This window comes from Pavona decussata, unplaced genomic scaffold (genome assembly GCF_977016875.1).
Source record: "Pavona decussata unplaced genomic scaffold, jaPavDecu1.1 SCAFFOLD_37, whole genome shotgun sequence".
Lineage (NCBI taxonomy): Eukaryota > Metazoa > Cnidaria > Anthozoa > Scleractinia > Agariciidae > Pavona > Pavona decussata.
The window spans coordinates 4,519,036-4,541,947 of NW_028145459.1; the positions used below are offsets into that span (position 1 = coordinate 4,519,036).

Genomic DNA, 22,912 nt, shown 5'->3' on the forward strand with positions numbered 1-22,912 from the left:
TTCCTTTTTTTTTTTAACAATATTGATAAGAGTGAACCGGAAGTCAACTTTCACTGGAAGTTATGTTACACGCATGCGAACTGATTGACAGATTCAAATAAAAGTCCCTGTATTTTGGGGAAGAGCGCTCCATGGGAAAATGTTTTGCCTTTTTACAGGAGTTTTGCCAATGGAAACTCCGGACTTTTTTGGGAATTTGACCGGGAAAATTTAGGAAATTTAGGGAAACAAAACCAGCTATTAACAAGAAGCAATATACCCCACCTTTAAGCTTTAACCAACTGGTCCCTGCTATTAGTCCCCTAGTGTGTGCCGACCTTTGTGGTATAAATGGGCAATGAGCCCCTCTTCAACTAACCCTTAATTATTATATCCTAAATAATTTAAGTGTTACGACTGATTCAAGCATGTTTTGCAAATTCTAATTATACATAATCAGGAAAAACCTTTTAAAAAGGGCTTTCCTGATTAAGATGATATAAAGTAAATAATAATACTTTCTTGACTTTCAAAGAAAAGTTTGGGGAATTGTTTTGAACATTTTTTTTATGAAACCAGTATACAGTATAACAGTAATAAACACACGTGCCTTAAATTGCATTTGACATGAACAATTTTTGTTGCTTATTTGAAAGGCTTTACAATGTAGAAATGCCAATGCAAATAAGCAAACATGAAGATGTCATAATATTGACTATTCAAAAATGCGCAAATACTGATTCAATATCTCTGAAAATATTTCTGGAGTGATCTTCAAACTTGGCACCATCATTCAAAGTCAAAAGGGGAGCAAAATGATGCCTGTCATGCTGTTGCCGTGACAATACTTTTGTTACTGGCCCTTTTCAAAATATAAACTGAAATTCCCAGTTTTTTTTTTAGAACAAAAATCGTCTACTCCAAAAAATCTATTAAGGAATCTTTTAGGCAATATGGGAAGTATCAGGACCCTCTCTCTCACTTTGTGAGGTTGAAAGTTGAGATATTTGTTTAAGAGATGGAAAGGGACTGGAGCAAAGTAGGTTGCCATGACAACCAAGCTACTGGACTCATTTTGTTCCCTGTTTGATTTGAAACTCTTGCGCCAAGTTCAAAGAGTACCAAACCACTAGAGATATTTTTGAATCAGTATTTACGCATTTTGAAATAGTAAAAAATGTGACATTATCATGTTGCCTATTTGCATAATACAAAACGTCAATATCTTCAAAACACAAAAATCTATTCCAAAAAAGAAAACGCCATTAAACTTGACATTGAAAAGCCTTTCAAATAAGCAACAAAAATTTTTCATGTGATATGTACTTTACTGTAATGAGCAATAAGCCCCTCCAACTAACCCATATTATATCCTAATTTAGGTGATTTGATTGATCAATATAATCAGGAAAAAAGTAATACTTTCTTGACTTTCAAAGAAAGGTTATGGAAATTGCTTTGAACATTTTTCATGAAGCCAGCTATTTACAAGGAGCAATATGCCCCACTAGGTATCCAGCATAGCAGTAATATATGCACGTGCCTTTACAGGTGTTTATGGCAATGAGCAATAAGCCCCTTCAACTAACCCCTGAGGTTAATTATATCCTGATGTGGCGCTTATTGAAAGATCTCCATAGATCTACAAAAACAATACAATGCAACTCTAAACAGCATCAAGGGGATGGTGAGATCTAAGTTGAGTAAAGACACCACTGTCCATAAAACGATTTAAAACTGCCAGAAGAGACAAATTGGGACCATCAAAAGACACTTCTGTTAGTTACTGTTATATTTTTTGAATACATACAAATATACTGTTGACCTAAAAGGAAATATTGCTTCTTTGTTTCCACTTTTTAAATGAGCGCTGCCCTTGAATAAGTGCCACATTTGAGGAGGAAAATATTTAATAAGCGCCACGGCGCTTATTCGAGTAAATATAGTAAGCGTTATGATTGATCACAACATCTTTTGGAAATTCTTAACTATAAATTCAGGAAAAACCTTTCAAATAAGGGTTTTCCTGATGAAGATGTTACTAAGTAAACTAAATAGTTTCTTGCATGACTTTCAAAGAAAAGTTTTGGAAATTGTTTTACTCTGACTAGAACATTTCTTTTACGAAACCAGCTATTTACAAGGAGCAATATGCCCCACTTGGCATTAAGTATAGCTTTTAGTAAGCAGTACTGTATATTTAGGTGCCTTAACAGGCATCTATGGTAATGAACTATAAGCCCTCCTTCAACTTAGCCCTCCTTCAACTAACCCCATGCCTTGCCTCAGACACTGTACCATTGACAAGCTTAACACGTCAAAATTTGTGACTGCTACTTAAAAGCAACACAACATTTCTGTTCAAGCTGGCCATTCGCCACTTCTTAAATCGAAAGTGTCAGCATGTAAAAGATGTTGGAATGCCGACACAGGGCGCTGGAGATGATCAACCATATACCTCATATCTTGGGGTGCTACCTTCTTTAAAGTATACCTTCCTTCATTCTTATGATATCCAAATTTCAATTGTTCATTCACCTTTGCTGAGTTGAGAAATAATTGGTGGTTCAATACAGCCCACAAAACTAACAAGTACTTTTGCCTCCAAGGCAAACCACACTTTAGGAGAACATCTTTCTCAGAATTGTAAAGGAACACCACAAAACCCTCATTGCTAGCTAATATTGTAGGTATTAAAGTTAAATTAGGGTGGCGGCTATGATAAACAAAAGAAAATGCTATACATGTTGCTATGGCTTGTGATGTGGATGACATGCCTGTCCCTTTTTTCCCTTCCCCTGCTACATTCTTGCCTGGTGACAACTTGTTTGATCCACTAGCTTCTTCTGCAGCATTATTACCAGGAGAATCATCTTTTTAAAACAAAAAAAATATATTAAATCATTTACACTATCAGGGACCACGGACCATATTTTCAATTGGGGGGTGGGGGGCTAATTCAAATGCCGTAGGTTTAATACGTGCGCCTTTCTTTTCTAACTATAGTTAGAAAATTTACACACTGATGATCCAAAACAATACAAGCTAACTAAAGTTATACCTAAGCAGGCTTCATGGGTTAAACCTTAGTGTGCAAACATACAACCAATCCCAATGCTTAGTTTTTCGCACGTGCGAGAGGGAGCACATGCGGATCAACATAAATATTCAAAACCAGCAAACAAGTGTGAAAAACAACAGGCGAAGGAAAAAAAATTTTTGATATAAAATACAGCCACCTCAAGTGTAGTACTGCAATGAATTTAAATGTGCGCAGTTAACATCACCGATAAAAACTAACTGCTGAATAGGCGTGTCGTTGTGTAACAAAAGAACACGCAACTATGGTTATCCATGTTGGCCGCGCTCATCCATCGTTTTGGATCATAAAGGTGTTTATTCCTAACAATAGTTAGTTTGATCAGAAAAGAGGTCACAGTACTGATTGGAAGCTAACTAAAGTTATTTCTGTCCTAACGACCACAGCCGATGTTTTCACCCTTCTTGGCATCGTGAATGCCCTTTCAACGGTTGCACTTGAAGCAGAATTCATGAGCTATCACGTCTCTCCTGATCAGCAACTTTTGTTAGGTACCGCTTCCAAAATATTGGCAGGCTGTGACTAACAATGTGCTTGTTTTCTGAATAAGAAAAATGTCCAAAATCTTGGAAGATCTTTTCCTGTCTGGCACTCCACCACATCTATGTTGATGTAAATCATACAAGTCTCTTGTTTGATTATAACGCTGGACTGTACGTTCCTGCGTGATTACGCGCTGCAACGGCATGTCATCGATTGTTTCAGATTCTCTTTTGGGACTTTTGATGGCAGTGGCTAACGTATGCCATTGAGCCGACCTGTATACAGCATGTTGTCATTCGACTGAATTCTGTCTCTGGAAAATTTTTTACCTGCACACACCTCGTCAAGAAATGTGGGTTTCTTTATAAGTAAGCAACAATGTCAACGTGAATGTTAACGTGCTTATTGGCCACAAAAAAGGTTAGCCAGGACCCCGGGGTGATAAGATTGCATGTTAACGCAACTTATCTTTCGACCCGGCTAGGTAGGTTACCCACCTCCATGTAAAAAGCCGCTTAGGTGGCCTCACTTTCTTAAGGTGCATGCATTACCATAATTATTGCAAATTGCTCATGTCGAGTAATCCGTTACGCCCCTGACTATATAAAACCATTAAGTAATCTATTTATGCTAAATTATAACAAAACAGTTTTACCTGATCCTTTGCACCTTTTAGCCGCAGGTCCTGTTGAAAGAATCAATAAAACGGATTTATAATTCATAATATAACAAAAAAGAGAAAATGCATGTAACAAGGAGCTTTTGGAATATCAACAGTTAACCTGCAATCAGGGCCAACAAAGATATACATGTACATGCAAAAACTTTATGTAGCCTGTTTAGTTTCTCACAAGAACCTACAGGTATATATATGGTGAAAAAAAACAACAACAACCAGGCAACCAGGAAAATAAAGACTGAAATTGTCTGACATTTGCCATGAGGACAACCAGAATTTTTGCCTAGTTTTGAGCACTGAGTGAGACAAAAACAAACCCAAATAAAACAGGTTATTTCCCACCGAAAATGCCAAAAACCCCTTTTTTTAATGCAGTAAAATGCAATTCAGGTGGCTTACTACAGTTTTAAGGGATAAAATTTCCCAACTTTGAACTTTTTTAAAAATGCTAAAACATGTCTTTCCCTGTTTCGTATTACTGTTTGTTACAGTATATAACCATCATATGAAACATTTCAACCATACAGGCGCTAAAGATAGTTAAAATAAGAATCATGTGCTTTAAGGGGGGACTGGGAGCTAGCAGTTTCAATAGCATTTTTCTCAAAATCCACCCATATGACCCTACCTTAAAAATTTCATAAACTAGAAATTGCCTTTGCTTGAACACCCATGGATGCAAAAAATAAACAAAAATCTGTAAGACAGATTTTTTGCAAAAGGGGAAAATGTCATATTTTTGCTATTTTAAGGTAATTCCTCTGTTTTGCATTGCGCATCCTTACTGCGCACAAATTATTGCGCCATAAGCGCGCACTCACAGCGCACACGCATGAAAGTCCTACTAGATTCCCTATGAGTCTAAGCTCGGCAGACAGATTTTTTTTTTCATTTGCTAGATCGATTCTAATTGATATTTTTTTTTTTCGCCGCGTTTTAGCCTAAATGCCAAAATTTCACTTCAGGTCCAGTTTGGTTCAAAACCGCACAAGGTGGGGGCCTTGGGATAGTGGTGTAATGACATCAAAAGCAGAAACTTAAGGATCTTAAGGAGGCTGAATATAGTTTTTTTTGCACATGCTTGTGCTGATGTGAGGCAGCGCGCACCCAAAGATTGCAAGAATCAACCATGGTGACAATTTATTTGTCCAATACCTGTTCCATATGTGTTATTTTCATTCCTTAAATGACACACTGTTGTAGGTTTTAGTGTTCTTATAGAATACTACATAAAAAAGTTTCAAGAAGCCAAAAATCCAGGAATTTTGCAGGATTTTTGCCATTGCTATGAGAACCCAACTGAATGCAGTGCATGCATAATTAAACACAAAATTGAAAATAGATTGATTTCATGACTTTTGAACCACATCAACTTTCTCGGAAACGCAAGTGTTGCTCAGGAACCACTCGATAGAATTTCATAAAATTTGGCAGGGAGATACTTTACAAAGCGGCTAGTAAGTGAAGATAAAAGATATTTGTAGTTTAACAAAGAAAATTTTAAATAATCAAATTGTCCTTCAACAACAGATAGCTGAAAATCTGTCTGTTAAAATACAGTTTTAACAGTGTTAACATGTGTATATATTGTAAGTGACTAGTTTGTTTCAGCCAAATGATGAAAAAATCTATTGACTCAATTTTCGGTGAATAAATAAAACCTGATTTCCTCCAGTCATGTTACCATGGCAATGACAAACACGCCACCTTAGCTATCAAAATAAGAAAGTTTATCCTTTTAACTGATGTCTGATAAATTTGGTGACCGATGGATTAGCCATTTTTAAAAAGATGGCAAATGCGGTGCAGGTATTATGAACTGTGTTCAGCAACCTTACACAGAGAACTTTAACAACAAAGAACTCTTGCATTCCCTAATAGTCAGCAGTGTCGGCACATATCTGCATTTGTCAAACTAAATGTGCTTGTGGATTACATAGCCTAAGGGTAAGTTTGTACAGGAAGGGTTTTCTCTGACATTTGCCTTTGCTTTAGCGTGGCAACTTATCGCCCAGGCAGTTCTTTTGCCACCCCTTCCCTCCCTCTTGCTACTGATTTGACAGTCTAAGAGATGCCTGTTTCCCTTACTACGTGGGGGCTCATGGCTGCTGCCAGCCATGAGAGCAGTCCTCATCTAAAAGCTGGTAGCCAATAGTGGCCTGAGAAGCTCCTGGATGTCTCAGGCATCCAAATCTCCCTAGCAATGCAGTTGTTAACAACAAATGGCATACATTCCAAGTGTTTCGCAGTAAATATAAACATATTAAAATTATAGTACATGTAAGGATTTAGATCATTCAAAACAATCATGAAAAATAGTGAAAATGCTGAACAACTCTTACAGCACGTTTTTCATGGTTTTTAGTTGGCTTTTTTGTGGTGTTTCCATAGTCTCAACAGTTGATTGATAAAACAATTCTGATAATAATTTTTTCTGTATCTTAAAATTATATTTTTGGTCCAAATGGTGAATAAAGCAAGTGGGGAAGTTTCCTTGTTTGTTCTGCCATGAAACTTTCTTTATCCTTCACCCCATGAAAACAGATAACAATTTTTTTTTGCTTCCACTTGGATAAATTAGTTTTCCATAAATGAAAAGCAGTGAGCAAGTCTAAGCGAATCATATTTCATTTAAGTAATATGAAATGCTTTTTGTCACTAACAGTGTGTGCCGGCCGTCTTTTTACTCTGCGAAAGCAAATAAAATTCTGCTTAAATTGCACTTTCAAATGCATGTAAAACATATGATAGCTTCAGAGCTTCATCATGACTTATTAGTTTTCATAAAAAAAAATGGGACCACTGAAAAAGTCCCCATAATCAAAAAGTCTGGATAAAGGAGGTAATCAAGGTTCAAGTGTAGACACAGTTCACTTGATTTTAATTTATTTAGTGATTTTCACTTTGTATTTTTTGTAAAGTTTACTCACAGTAATGTCTAGTATACTTACCATTATCATCATCGTCATCATCATCCTTGGGTTCTGCCTCTATAGCACCTTAGGAGAAAAATAATAAAAAAGGCATTCAATCAAAATCACTGACCAACACTACTGCACCTGCATGCACTACTGAAAGAATATCAAAATCAACCACTTTACACAACATTTAATTCCAAAACAAAATGACTGTCAATTTCATTTCTATTTTCTGCCACACAAACAAAGATAGAATCATAATACAATGAAAAATAAATAATTAAAAACAAATCAATATACAGGAAAATACATTTTCATAATCTCCAGGAAAAAATGTGAGTTGAAAAATTTAAGTTTCCTGACTTTTCATTCACTTTGACAACATCTAAGACTTTCCCTTACCTTTTACAAAATTCAACTACTTTTCCCCAAAGTTGAAGACTATGACACAGAAGATGCCCCTCCCCGTGCTTCATTTTAACAGAAAGAGTATTATAAAAAAATCATATACTGATTTTCAAGTGTTGTAAGTTATAAAGGTCATACAAAATGTAACTTATCATTGTTTCAAGTGGTTTCACAGCCTAAACCTGTCCCTCCAGTCCACAGTGTTCTCTGCATGTCTACCAAGCTGATACTGCACATCTTTATTGCAATGTGTCAAGACGCATCTATTCAAGCTGGCTTACAATTTGTTTTAATATATATATATTTTTTTACATTTATAACATTTTTAATATTTTTAACATTTCTAATGTTTTTAATATTTTTAATATTTTATCGTTTAATCGTTTTGATACTTTTAGTTAATATGCTGTAAAGAGCTTCAGAATATTTTATAATTTTAGCGCTTTACAAATGTAAATTATTATTAATTATTGTAAAACTTAAGAGTCCTAGACAGTGTGGTCCCTCTATTTTCAGGAAAGTAATCACTGTATTTACCTATAATCACTGTATTTACCTATTCCAGCAACACAACAATCTTCAGAATCTGCAATAATAAATATTTAAAGTCTATACATGACTTGTATAAAGTAAACTCCTCCTTCAAATAGACCACTATTTGCTTGGTTACCAGATAGATACATGTAGATAGATGCAATGCCTGAGGACACATGGTTACACATTATTATATTGCCTTCTTTAGTGACTACTGTATCTAGATGTCTATTGAGTAATATGTGACTTGAAGATCCAGGCAAAGCTAGAAGTGCGGGGATTAATTATCGTGGTGGTGTGGGGCTAAGTTAGAGTTGTCATGCAACAGGGGGAGTAGCCTGGTGTGTACAAATCTAGTTGAACAATTTTCATCATGGATGGAAAGGTGGTTACACTCTACATCTTTCCTGCAAGTACATTGTATAGAAGATCCAGGCCCATAACAAATTGATGAAGAAATGATACTTGGGGTGAAGAAAACAGTTCCAAAAGGTTAAATGCAAACAAGTTTCTTCAACACAACTTTTTTCCGTTATTCAATGACATAACTTTGCTTCATGTGAAAAATTGATGCTGAACAAATTCAGCAAGGCCAACAAGCTTGAAATCAATTTCTTATGAAAAATATAAATTCAAAGTCTACCATTGAAAGCTTAATTTTTTAGTTGCCTCAGGTAAACAGGCAATAAGTTTGAGTTTTTTAACACTGACATACCTCTTGGACAAGCAAACCAGTCTGGTTCTCCAAATAATGCACCTTCATAACCTATAAGGATAAATGTTACTAATTTAAGTATACAGTCATGTAACTGGCTATCATATTTATTTATTTATTTATTTATTCATCTTAGGGTTTTACGATGTAATTTTTATGTTTTTTTTTAGTCATCTTGTAATTACTGAACTCTGAATCGTACAGTCCAAGTTCAAGCCCTGGCCTGGATCATTGTGTTGTTTTCTTGGGCAAGATATCTACTTTCACAGTGCTTAGACTCCACCCGAGGCACAAATGTGTACCAGCAAAATAATGGTAAAGGGGAACCCTGTGATGGACTAGCTTTCCATCCAGGGGGAAGTAAAATACTCCTAGTTACTTAAGATAAGCTCCCTGTATGGGCCATGGCTCGACGCAAAAAATATATTGCTCTTGGCGTGTTGAACAATTATTCTGCATGAAAAATTACAGTTGTTGTAAAAGAAAAGAAGATAATTTATGTCTCAAATGTGACAATGTGCTACACCTTTTACTTTTCTATTACAGTGGAATCCCGATTTTTCTAACCTCCAAGGGAAACAAAAATTGGTTCGAGGAATCGAGGGTAAAAATGCAGTCTTTGACTAAAGAAGAGAAACGACTTTTGCTTCGAGTTATAAGGAGTATAAAAAGAAATTAAGGGTTCGAGAAATCAGGACTCCACAGTACTTTGTCTAAGGAAACATTTCACTACCTTTTTACTTTTTGAACGTAATATGATCACAGACAGTGTAAACAGCCACAAGCGAGCAAGCAGTGTCTATTTTTTCCTAGCATGCAATGCAAAAAATGAGAGATCTAGATAGAGTGGCAATAGCCTCCTATGCAGTCACTTTTAGGGGCTAAAGTGTTTTGCTAGCCTCTAAAAACGACTGTGTGGGAGGCTAGTGCAACAAGCGCCTGCCATGTTTTTCCCTGATTTGCATAATTCTTATTTCTCCAGTAGCATGTAGTATTTCAGGAACAACTAGATTCATAATTGCATGTACTTGGGCTTCTCTTTATATGAAAATAAATTTTCTTTACATAATTTAAGGTGGTAGAACTGCTATAAACAGGTCCGTTTTGAGAATAAATTTCACAGATGTACAAGGACTTTTCGAAATAAAAACTACATAGGTTTACTAAATCTATGTCTGAGGTGTCAATTTTCACACCTTAGGTGTGAATTTGGAAATTAATTACGGGCTCATAAAACTAGAGATTGCCGGTTTACTGTTTTCCTTTGATAGTTACGGAAATAATTTAATTTGGGGCTGATTTATGACAAAAACATCTAATCACCTTAAAGGGACACAGTCACCTTTGTGACCGCGCTGACCTGGACGCTAGTTTTTGTCAATTTTGAAAAGCGTCCACCTCAACCCGAAATCAAAAGTATGCGTCGGCATCTAGAAATCCGCTTCAATCTTCCCAGTGTTTTGTTGGATTTTCAATCTTTTACTGGAAACCTGTTTCTGAGTATGCTTTTGCTCATCCTATGATATTATTTTATCATATTTGGTTAAAAACAGTATGGATCGCGTTGTAGAAACGAAATTATAAGTTAAAGCAAAATATATGATTGAAAGCAGAAATAAAGCTTACCGGTAGTTTCGCTACAGAGTCGTTTCGCTACACTGCAGCTCAGTCGATTCGCTACGTTTTAAAATTGACATATTCTCTAATATTTGAACTCAATTTGCTTCTCATGCAAACACTGTGAAACGCAAAAACAGCTAAGATAATTTTTCACACGACCGGATACCGAAATAAACGATTTAATGATTCTTCGACTTCAGAGGTTTTCGTTGACGTTTGACTTTCCCTGGACAAGTCCATCAGAAAATTCTCCATGGTATCAAGAAAATGAGTGTTCTAAAATGACATTAGGTCTATAATCACTATATATATAATAATTTTTGACTGGCAAATACTTCGACTCGACAAGGTTTGTTTACATTTTTCAAAGGATGCGCTTCTCAGCGCGAGACTTGTGATAAAGTGTGATATGCAAATCAGCTAAGAAATAGTATCTAATGCGCATGTGCACCAGGTGACTGTGTCCCTTTAAAATACGGGGTATTCTGGTATTTATTTACGAAGATATAGGGTTAGATATATTTTTATGTGTCCTTCAACTTTGAACAACCATAATTTTGACTTAAATGTCTCGTTCATACCGGGTATTTAAACAACGTTTCCCCAACATAACACAAACAAACGGTGCAAATTTTACGGAGATCTGATAATTCTACACCGTTTAATTGCAGGTACCTTTCTACGTTGTCTGTCACAGCAGCGAAATAAGCAATTTTAATCAGCAAAATTCGCCCTCGAATGCTTGTTTTTTGCTACACCATATTGAATTCTCATAGGTAGACCCCTGTTCAATGTGTCCATGGGAGCATTAACACAATTGCTACGCAAAATCTAGGGATTTTTCCAATTGCTGTCGTAAGAAAACATGGCGGCGTAAACAATTGCGAAACGCATAGCAACGCTGTAGCGAAAGAGACTTCATGCTGCGTTTTGGCTTTGACTCAGCGAGGGTCAGATATCAAAACAGCTTCCTCGTAGACTTTGAAGGGCTAAACAAAGCATTGGAATTAGGAAATGTCCAGGAGTTAAAAGGGAAGATGTTGTACCAAAGAAATATTCCCACTTTTCCCTACAATCTCGCTAGAACTGTGAAGGCAGGATTGCATGACGAAAACTGAATTCATGTAAAATAGCTGTCAACGCGATGTCATATCGACTCGGATTGCAGACCGCTAATTATTAACATCGCAAAAAGGCGCTCGTAGCAACCAACTTCGGCCTTTATTTTCTCCGCTCCTAGCTTAAAACAAACCCTCATCTCTTGCATTTGTTCTTAACTCATAAATATCTTTTGAAAAACTGAATTTTTAGGTATGGTTTATTTTTGACCTTAGACCAGTTCTACTACCTTAATAAATAAATGTCACGCTGAGGTCTGCCCATTGGTTATATTTTAGTTTATATTTAGCGATTACTCTCAGGTAATCTTAAATCAACACGCTGACTGATTGACTCCAGTTTTTCTTGTGTCCCACCATTACACGGCAGCTTCAAATCACTTTATGTTACATAGCCCAGCATTAATCAAAAGAAAACAGCTACAAATTTGCTTCAAAAGCTTTTATCACTTCAAGATTTCATTAAGAAAAAAAAATACCGTATTTTCTCGATTAAACGCCCCCGGCGTTTATTTAAAACTTGGCCTTACGGACCCAGCATTTTTTTGAACCCGGCGTTTAATCGGGGTCCGGCGTTTATTAATGAAGTAAAATTTTCATCATTTTTTGACAAGGCTAAAACAACTAATAAACAAACCCTGGAGGGATCCTCGCAATTTTAAAGACAGCTAGCACTACAACAAAAGAAAGAGAGTGCGTCAGCCATAACAACAGGAACGTGAACATTGCTATATATTTTCAATTTTGTTTTGGTGTACAGCATACATCGTAGTTAATGTTACGCCAGACTTGTTTGTTAAGCATTTATTAAAATAACAAATTAAAGCAGTATACCGTACAGAACGTGCCATAGAAGTGCTTTTCTAGTGAATATCTGTAGTTGTTGGCTCGACGCAAATAAACGCCGTGACCTAAATTAAACGCCGGGACCTCGAACAAACGCCCCGGCGTTTATTTAAAAATTAGCAGTTTTGACCCGGCGTTTAAACGAGGCCGGCGTTTACTCGGGGTCTGGCGTTTAATCGAGAAAATACGGTAATAGTCATAGATTACCTTAATTGATTTAAACTAACTCGGACATATCTGTAACACGGATGAACGAATATACATGTAAAGTACTACAGATTGATGAATCTCTCCTGTCGCGCAAACCTAGGTGATCAAAACATGCAATGTTTGTTTGACAAACATGCACAGTTCCATGCTCCAAACGAACATTTCCATTTGTTTAGTCACCACAGTTGTCTGGGAAACTGTCAGCTTTGAAAAGTAAACATGTGTGAAGAAACGGTCAGGCTTCACGGCTGAGCGCAAATGGTAGTAAGCATTTCAAACTCCATAGATAGAGTTTGCTCGTATAAAGTTCATGGACCGGTTCCATTCCAAAGTAGACAGTCATCATACTGAGGAACTACCATGGATTTAGCGAATTAAAAATCACAGTAATGGACCATGATGATATTGTATTGAGTTCAGTGTTGAATAAAACAATGAAACAGCCAGCTATGTAGGCTAGATATTTACAAGAAGCTTCAGTTGGTGAAAAACAAAGCAGTGGTGTACCTACCTATCCAAAGTCCACCCACTTTGCAATCGGCAGGTGTTTTCAACCCTGGAACTCCTTTGAACTTATGTTCCTTGTTCATTAAACAGTACCCATTTTGACCAAGGAGTGGAAGAAAGATATTTTTGGCAATTTTGACATTTAAGTATTTTTCTTTAGTATCCCCTTCCAGTGTGACTGTGGCTAAAAGAGCATCATCTGTAAGTCGCCTGAAAGCCTGTTCGTATGACTTGTAGGCTTCTTGTTTTTTAGGCCCAACATTTTTGCTTGCAAACTCCTTGTCCAAAGGAATGACAGCAACCGAAGAAACGACCCTATAAGAAGAAATGGTATAAAACCCTATGCTCACTTAATAAGATTTATAGCATTCTTGTCCATAAATTATTGCACTGTACATGTACTGCTAATTTAATTTGTTATTGAAGATTTTCATAATATAATTTAAAATAATAATAATTATTATAGTGCGCTTTTTAACATACTAGGTGATCAAAAGTGCATTACAACAATAAATAACCTAAAAATCTACCATAAAATTTAAAAATAATCACTACAATATTTGTTTATATATACATATCTAAGAAATATTTAAAGCTAATTTAAAAAGATAAGTAGAAATACATGTGATCATGCGGAGGCTTACATGAAGAACGTTCCATAAAGCAGGGCTGCAAATAAATTTTTTACCTTGAAAGGACATGTGTCCGACTAGGGCACCATTTTGGTCGGACATAACCACAAAGGTACATTTGAAAGAGTAGCGTATAAAAAAGGCAAATTTTATTTGTAAATGATATAGTCAAATGTTGCAACAAAAATTTGGCCGGACAAAATGTCCGACCAAGGTTGCGATTTCATCGGACATTGGCAAATTTTGGTGGGACATTGTCCGATGACCGACAGTTATTATTATATTATAGTTATTTTTCTGATTGGTCAGTTTGTGATACGGTCAAAATTAGACAAAATCTTGCTTTTCTTATTTTATACAAGAATTGCGGATTAATTCTGTGGCTAAGAGCGAAGTGTTTGTTGAAAATTGCTCGGCTTATAGTTGAGTATACATTGAATCTTCACTCTTACAATAATTATTTTTTGGCGCAAATACTTGGCTATAAGTAGAACCCCTTTCTTACTGAGATTTGGCCAGTTTTTCAGAAAAAAAATTGTCCATATAAACAACAGGGCGTCTTGACATTAAAACATCTAAATTGACAAACAACAACAACAACAAAAAACATTTCTATGTGTGATTTATTTTGATACCAGTGCATCCCTCATATGAGAAACGCAGCTGTTTACTTGTTCTTGAAACATATTGCGACATTCTGCCGACCCCACTTTAGAAACCGACAATATGCAAACTTGATGTTATCCGCACTGTAATAGAAGCCAACGAATTTTCTTCGACATCGTAAGACACTGCTGGTGTTTATTTTTGCGTGATCTTGTGAATCCGTTGAATCTAAGTTGTTTAAAACGAAAACATTAATAGTTTTACTTCGAAATAATTATTACATGTTACTTTGGGCGAACAATACTCAGTTCTAATTGAAACAACTCACAAATGAATATCAAGCTGCACATACCTTTTGAGAACAAAATTCGCTTCCGACAAAATTGAAGCCACTGTTACTAACCTCGGTACACTTTCAAAGTCCGACAGTAATTTTATTCAAAACTAGCCGCAATTAAATTCATCTGCTAATATTATCTAAAGCCACGACAAAAATTTCCAGGCGGGTGTTTATTTGAAATCCATAACCGTAAGTTGTCGGCTGCCATTTCGAGCCTCAGAAATGGCGAAATGAGTCCAACAGCACTCAACTATATATAAATAACAAAGATGGCCGTAAATTGAATCTCAAGCCTCAAATATTCATACTTTATAAGAAACGATTTGATTGGTTCTTGACCTTGATAATAGCTCCAATCTGATTGGTGTGACATACAAACATACACTGAAACATACATGAATGAAAAACTAAACTTCACATAGCCCACTTGCGCTGACATATAGTTATTTTTCAAGAAAATAACTCAAAAAGGAAAAATTCTCGGAGTTCGCTGTTAACTGATAATATTTAAAAACTGACGAAGCATGAAAGTGACTCAGAATGCAGGAAATGGCATTTCTGAGAGCTCAGACTCAAAATTTCCCGGGGGAACATGCCCCCGGACCCCCCCTAACAAAATTCACATTCACCGTCAATTTTTTGTCCCACTGAGCGTCACTGAAGTCCCGTTACAGTCTTGTGAAAAAAAAAACAGTTTCTTGTAAAGAAAAAGTAGCGATGATGATGGTACACTACTAATTAACGAAATATGTCAATGACAACTTCTGCAACTGTTGTTATGCGGTACTGGTCTTGAGAAACAAGTGACATCGAGACACAGCGCTGTGTTTTGTGCTATGGTTTGAGTGTGGTAGAAAAAAAGAAATTTACTAGAGTATTCAGTGAAGCTCATTGAGAATAGCTACATATGATGTCCACAATCAGCTAAACACATTAAATAAGAGCCTAAAAATTTGGCTGAACTTAGCAGCGATGTTGATCCCCTGCTTTTTCACAAACGCCCTCGACTATCTGAGAGCCTGGAACAGGCTACCATGTAAACAAAATAAAAAGTCTGCATGTGTAAGAAAGAAAGGAGAGAATTATGGCCTGGTCGGGGGGGAGGGTACACTTTTTAAAATAAGAATTAAAAAAGTGGGGTCTTATTTTTACATGACAATATTTTTTTATTTTTTTATTTTATTTTTTTTTTGGGGGGGGGGGGGGGGTTCAGTTAAATTGAAACACAAAATGTTTTGAAAAACCATCCCCCCCCCTCCAACGTAATAAACGATTGGTCCCTTATCAAGTGGAAATTTTTTTCCAATCCAGGCTTGAAACCTACTTTTGCTATTCGAACTATCGCATAATGTATGGGGCTGTGCGGAAATCTTACCTACATTTGCAGTGTTTATAGAACAAACAAGATCTACCTTCTATAGGGAAGGTGAACCGCGTGGAATTTAATTTTTCTTGTTTACCTTAAACGAAATATTGACAAGTAGCTTTAGCAAAAGTACTTGCATGAATGACAAATATATCTGGAGCATGCGTGACTCACGTCGAAATCGAACGAGCGGGGTTTTCCCCTTATCAATGACGTAATCAAAATGTGCCAAGGCATGCTCCTATTGTCGCATTACTCGGCAATAAATTATGAATTCCCGAATAGAAGGATTGGCGGTTTAAAAAACACAAACACAGGATATATTCCTATTAGATAAAAAACATTCCCGACTTAAAATATAAAACCACGTGAAAAATAACAGTTACATTGAGCAAAAGGAAAAATACTGCCCACTGAATTTTCTCTGGTGCTCAGTCAAGCGTGCCACACAGTTTGAGGCATCCACAGCTATTTTTAGCACGGCCGTGTGAAAATTCACGTTGGAAAGTTTTGCATATATAATTATGAATAAAGGTTTGAAACTGTATTTACTTTGCGATGGAAGCTGTTTCTCTGAGCAGCAAAAATAAATACTTCACTTCTTGGAGACTTGAAAATCCCAAAACCTGTTGAACTCACCTTTTAGAGAAACAACACTGGGATACAGCTGAGAACGTGGACCAACGTTATGCGCATGCGTAGAGGTAAAAACATCTTGTTCTAGAATAAATACTACCACAAGGAAAGCAGATGCTCTCTTGAAACAAATATATGCCTGTTCTCATAATTAAAAATTAAAAGTAACGTAGATCCACGACTTGTTTTTCTTAGTGCGTATGGTCAAATGTTCCACACCCCCTACCCCCTCACACAGCTAACTATTGACTGACACTAGTAATTAATAAATTAATATGAATATCTTAATCAAATTAAATTAACAATTGCTAGAACCAAAGCCCAGCCATTGTTGGCCGAGGTAGAGGCCCGGGCCCTGATTAACCGACAAAACTAAAAAACAAAATACACGGCTTGCAGAACACGAACCGCTGGGGCTCATGCCCCGCGCGGTTAAAAATAAATAAAATAAATAGACTGCAGAACACGAACCGCTGGCACAGACGGGTTTATAGCAGAAAAGCTGAAGGCGATCTAATTTGTCAAAAAAAAAAAAAAAAAAAAACAGAAAAAAGAAACTTGTAACATTTTCCCGCGTGCTGACCGGGATGAATGAAAGTGGCAGCTTTGTTCAAGTTTGAATGAAATCGAGAGCGTTTTGCATCAAGTTAAAAAATTGAGTACTCGTCTTGTGTGCCAATCGCTCCAGCAAAATTTTCTACAAATTTCTAGCCTCAAAAGCTGCCAAGAATTTGCTGTGTCAGCTGGGCCGAGCTAAAAGACTGGAAAAGCTTTTCAACGATTTCTCAGGTGAGTGATTCTTTGTTTACTACGCAAGCAATTTCACGATCTTTCCTCAGTGTTTTGACAAACGCATCTAGTGCCTTGTTGCTTGCAAGAACTCTGGATCTTTTATGAAACTAAATGGTTTTTCAAGTGGGTCTAGATCTGATGTTTCTAAGAATAATTACTTTGTACACCGTCTATCTTTTTGTCTGCCAGAAAGCTAAAATTTCTCGAGGCACTTCAGTGCGAGCTCGGATTTTCTCAGGTGGTTTTCTCCATCTCTTCAAGACGAGTCGAGATCTCTGTTTAACGGTTGCGAGAACCAATCTAAGGAAATACATCCACTGTTTGTAATTTCTGAGCCCCAGAATACGGGACAATCCAAAAGTGTAGCGAAAACAATACTTTAACGTACGTTTTTGCTGAACTGTGAGCTTAATTTGCCAGTTCATAAAGAGAAAGGTAAGCAGTAAAAGATTTTGTACAAACGATTACAATTCTTAACAGCAAACTTGGTTGTCTTTGTTGTGTTCAGTATAAAACATCGTTATTTATAGTTTGGTGTTCTTCCGAGGTCGTTACTTTTTGAAAGCGCTCTGCCATTTTTCTCCCGGACGCATGAAAACTACGTATATCGCAGGATATCTGTTGTGTGCGGACGACATATATTGAGCTCGCAATGACCATATCACAATGTGTTGAATAATAAATCACAATATGTCTGTTCCCTCGTGAAAACAGTTCAAAGACCTTTAATAAGTACATTTAGATCTAGACATAAATTCTTCTGCCACCTACATTTCGACCAGAATAACCCGGCCTTAACTTCGTCAGGGTGAATAACTGAACCGTACGCTACACATGCCACCAGTACACTGTAAACTATAACGAGATTTAAAAACGCGCTACATAACTGAGGGCTTGAACAATCGATGAAACCGATGATCGGAAAATCAATCGATCAATCGATGACAATCGATGCCTTGTTAGTTAATTGGCATCGATTGGCATCGGCCAATCGATGACCAATCGATAATCACACAAAAGTGGTCGCAACTCATCGATTGTCATCAATTGGTGTTAAAAAAAAAAATTTCGGTATTCCACACGTTCCAGCATGTACGTATACGCTCTCGCAGTACGCACAAATGTTTCAGATTTGAATTAGTTCACCGGATTGTTTGTATGCAGATGCGACTGGAGACGAGTGAGCTCTGAATGGTGGGTGATGTAATTATACTGAATTGTATAAAATAAACCAGAATAAACGTGAATAGGCTTCGGTAATCACTTTATTACTTCTTTGTCACAACAGAGGTGCATAAAGTAAACAGGGTAAAAAATGAATAAAGTTTACTGCATGCAGGCTTAAATGGGTGAGCCGTATAGTAAAAGCTGGAAAAAAAGAGACCATATCGAGAAACTTAGAGCTGCGCGGAAAAAAGCCAACAACACAACATGTACAGCCTCTGTCCGAAACACAGTTATGACCGGTCACAAGAGAACTATAGGCCATAGTTTGGACTCAGATTCTTTTCGTAAATCTTGACTGAAAATAAAACGCATCAAAAATGAGAACCAATCGATGACAATCGATGTCAATTAACTGATCGATTGGCGTTGATAATCGATAAAAATTGATAATCGCTGAAATCGATAATCACAAAAAACCCGTGCATCGATTGTTCATCGATTATCAATATCAATCGATTAATTGGCATCGATTGTCATCGATTGATTTTCCGATCATCGGTTTCATCGATTGTTCAAGCCCTGATAACTGTAACGAGGGTTACGGTTTTTTTCGCCAACGAGTAGTTTCGCCAACGTCGAGTTCGCCGTGCTCACGCTTAAAGAACGGGAAATTTTTGTGTTTTCTTCTGTAGTATAGTAATAGTTAATTCGGGATTTGCTCAGCATTATTTCAATTTAGTGCAGCTGATTCATCACTATCATCTGCGTTGGAGAACAGACAACTCGGCGAAAAAACCAGTTAATGTAACACTGTAACAAAATATATCCATAAAAAGATAATGTCTCATGTTGCCTTACCATTGGGAAGAATTTTGGATGAAATTCTGTTTTGGAGAAAGGCACACCCCAACAGTTTGGCGCCTCGTCCCTGATGTATGCAAAATACACTCCTTCGACGTCCATTTTGCGCTAACGCGACGCCACCACACAGTGCACCGGTACAGCGGTGTTACTCGTCACCATGGTGATCGGAAAGGAGTGGATTACCAGCCAATGAAAAAGGTCTCCAAGATTTATAGGGTTTTGGATCTTGTGATGGGTAAGAATACGGTACTTTTCTTATTTTCTTTACCCTCTATCCAGGCGATTCGTACCCAAGGACGATTTGTAATCAGTCGATTTGTATCCAATTTCCGACTATTCGTTCGAATTGCTGGATTCGCTAGCATCGTTTTCTAACGAGTGAACCGTCGCAGATGATGATATGCAACATGCCAGCTTTGACTGCCCTGAATAATGTGAGTTTTTACTAGTACACTTTGCTTGATTTTAATAATTCAAAGTTTAATGTCAAGCTTGTCAAAAACCATTTACCTTCATTAACGTTAACAGTATGAAGGCAATGCTCTTTTACAAACGGAGACAAAAAAAATGCTCAGTCTGCAGTCTGCACGGTTTACCTGACCGTGCAGAATCAGTTGCAAAAAAGTCCAGCATACTCTTGACTAATAACTCTAGTGTTTAATACTACCCTAGCGAGTGGAAACAAATGTTCTATCGAGAAAGTGCTGACAGTTGATGGTTAGGTGTCTCTACTGAAAATGTGTTTTAAAAAGGACAACACAATACACGAAAAGAAAATGTGAAAAGTAAGCTTGAGGACAAAATTTATTTATTACAGTGAATCCCACAAATGTGCCCCACAGAAGAGATTGGAAATTCTGGGGGCCAGGGAGATTCTCACAGACCAAAAAAAAATTAAAGAAATGTATGGCCTTTAATTCGAATTTCCAGATGGATGAGGGTTTCTTATTTAAGAAATCCCTTCCATGGGGTAGACCTACATTTTGGAGCCACACAATGGTCTGGGACTCATGATCAGGTCAAGTGAAAAAAATGATATCAAAGCTAAGTTTAAATGTATGCATTTTTTTCAGGTTCACTTCACATTAATACCTTTCACTGAAGAGAGAACTTGACTGTACAGTTTGTGACTAAATCTGAAACTTATAAGGCTAACTGTTTAAAGCCCTGGCCAAACGGGAATTATGTTTGATGACCAAAAATTATCAAACATTGTTCGGTGATCAAACATTTTACCGTTTGGCCAACTTGTCTGATGACGTTTGAACTCCATCAAACATGCGATCAAACAACATCAAACATTTCTTTTGTGTGAAACAAACGTGTTTGGCTGGCAGATTCCGCCACAACTCCCTGTGTTCTGATGTTTGACAATGTTTGATAAAACATGTTTGATGATGTTTCATCATCAAACATTTCCTGTTTGGCCAGGGCATTAATAGTAAATCACAACCAGCTTATGTATGCAAAAGTCTATTAATATTTATTGCAGTCAGAAACCCATAAGGGGTTGAAACGTGCAACTTTCCTTTGTGCACTTAGAAACAAGCTTCCGAATATTCAATAAGCAATGTATAAGAAGGTAATTGTCCTGAATATAAACATCGAAATGGTCAGCTTCATTAAATTTACAGCACATGCTAACGCACACGAGAAGGCTTTATCTTGTTTTTGACAACCTAAGTAAAATAAAGTTAACATTTGTTTCTGTCAGTACTTTAAAAAACTTTACTAAGACACAGTTAATGAAATTCTTTAGTTTCTGTACGAAGTTTTCAGCTTCAAGGTTGGAATTCAAGTAGTTGGCGTAAAAGAAAAATTTCATTGCGTGTGTCGCTACGTGTATAATGCACGCGTACAATCTTCATGTTTCCAAATATGGTATTTAGCAAAACTGAATTTTCCAACGCTGTGAACGCACGTTACTTGTTTCAAACTCTTATGGGTTTCTTGTACAGTGCAGCAATTGGATGGTGATGAAAATCATCAGCTACTTTGCTTAGAGAAGTGGGCAGAAGGATTCTTTCAGAGAGAAGGTCACTCGACTTAAGCCAGATGCCTACTTCTAATTTTATTAAAATCCCTAATTGATTTTATTGTTGTTGTAAATAAATGTAGAAGTAAGCTAAGTTTTTCTGGAGAAACATTTCTCTACACTAGGAGATAAATTAGGAATATATTATCAATGTTAGTACATGTTTATATATACACACTTAGTGATTTTGGTGTTTCAAGCAATCTGATTGGTTCACTATCTCTGGCTAATGAGCATTAGTATTCACTCTCTAACCAGCGAATGTTGTTCCAAACAAAAACAAATTGGCTGGCATAAACTTGTCTTCCATCAGTGTTTCTGAATCAGAAATTCTACAAGAAAATACTTAAAACATAAAGAAATGGGCAAATTTTTAAGAAAATTTTACATGGCTGGAAGGAAGCGCCGGTCATAAATAATTACAACAAAATAAAGCAATGCTCACCTCTATCAATTACAGCTGCCACCGATATACACTTAATATGCTACCATTCAAACAGCAAGCCATTTTCAGCAATTGATGACAGTGAGTCCGCAGAAGCAAGCAAAGCACTTTATATGGTTTAGTTACCAGGTCAAATATGTTCCAAAGTCCTTAAAAGAGCTACATCTGTTCATCGTTTCTTTATTTTGAAAAAAAGTAGCTTTCTCAGAATTGTCATTTCCAATCTGTTTCAATTTTCTCTAGCCTCAGCCATCCTTGATCCTTTTTGTTTTAGAATCACTTCGTTGGAGTGTTTTTCCTCAGCAAACTAATATTTTTAGGTTTTTCAATTATAGTGACTTCAACCGTAATTTAGACTGTCAAAGAAATGGCTCAAAATATCATGGCTTAGCTCCTTTAAACTTTTTTTTGACCCACAAATCCACGAGAAAACTAGTAACAGTGTTCTTTGGTTTCCGTTGTTTCCAAGGATTGTAGCAATTTGAGAATGTGAATGAGTTCACTTTAAGGTCAGGCTGAAAAAGTTGCAGGAACAAATATTCTTCTGTTTCATTTGTGAAAAACTTTCACAGCAAATAGACTAATCTGCAGTGATGTTATAGTGAAAGTTGAGGGTTACAAATTAATCATGTAACCTTACCTTTTATATCCAAAGGTGCATCATGGTATCTGGCCTTTCTACAAAACTGTTGCTCCAGTTAAGTCATATAATAACCTTTAAGTGCAGTTGGCAATTTGTTTTATTATTGTTAGTGCGACTGCGTGTGTAGTTTAGGTGATAATAAATTTAACAGAATTGTCCAAACTATTTATTTTTTGATTTATTAAAGGCTAAAACTCTTTATAAAGAAACCTAATGATTTTGAAGTCATCATGTTAATGCTTGAGTCCCCACAGGGTCTAAAAAAAAGT

The 22,912-nt window shown here is 36.6% G+C and overlaps 1 protein-coding gene across 1 annotated transcript; it reads right to left on the reverse strand.

The window, feature by feature from the left end:
* Positions 1 to 34: 34 nt before the first annotated feature.
* Positions 35 to 19,652, reverse strand: LOC146484169 (uncharacterized). Its single transcript, XM_085105481.1, has 7 exons — positions 19,515 to 19,652; positions 13,122 to 13,457; positions 8,817 to 8,867; positions 8,124 to 8,153; positions 7,193 to 7,240; positions 4,218 to 4,247; positions 35 to 2,852 (listed from the first exon to the last, which is right to left on the reverse strand). The coding sequence occupies exons 2-7, from the start codon at positions 13,198 to 13,200 to the stop codon at positions 2,341 to 2,343; spliced, it is 750 nt and encodes a 249-aa protein (XP_084961607.1). The 5' UTR covers positions 13,201 to 13,457; positions 19,515 to 19,652; the 3' UTR covers positions 35 to 2,340.
* Between the last annotated feature and the right edge of the window lie 3,260 nt (positions 19,653 to 22,912).

Coding starts and splice junctions, on each gene's coding strand:
- LOC146484169 (XM_085105481.1), bottom strand. CDS start 13,200: ATGAACAAGGAACATAAGTTCAAAGGAGTTCCAGGGTTGAAAACACCT. Junction 8,868..13,121: donor AGTGGGTGGACTTTGGATAG/GTAGGTACACCA, acceptor TTATCCTTATAG/GTTATGAAGGTGCATTATTT. Junction 7,241..8,123: donor TTGTTGTGTTGCTGGAATAG/GTAAATACAGTG, acceptor TTTTCTCCTAAG/GTGCTATAGAGGCAGAACCC.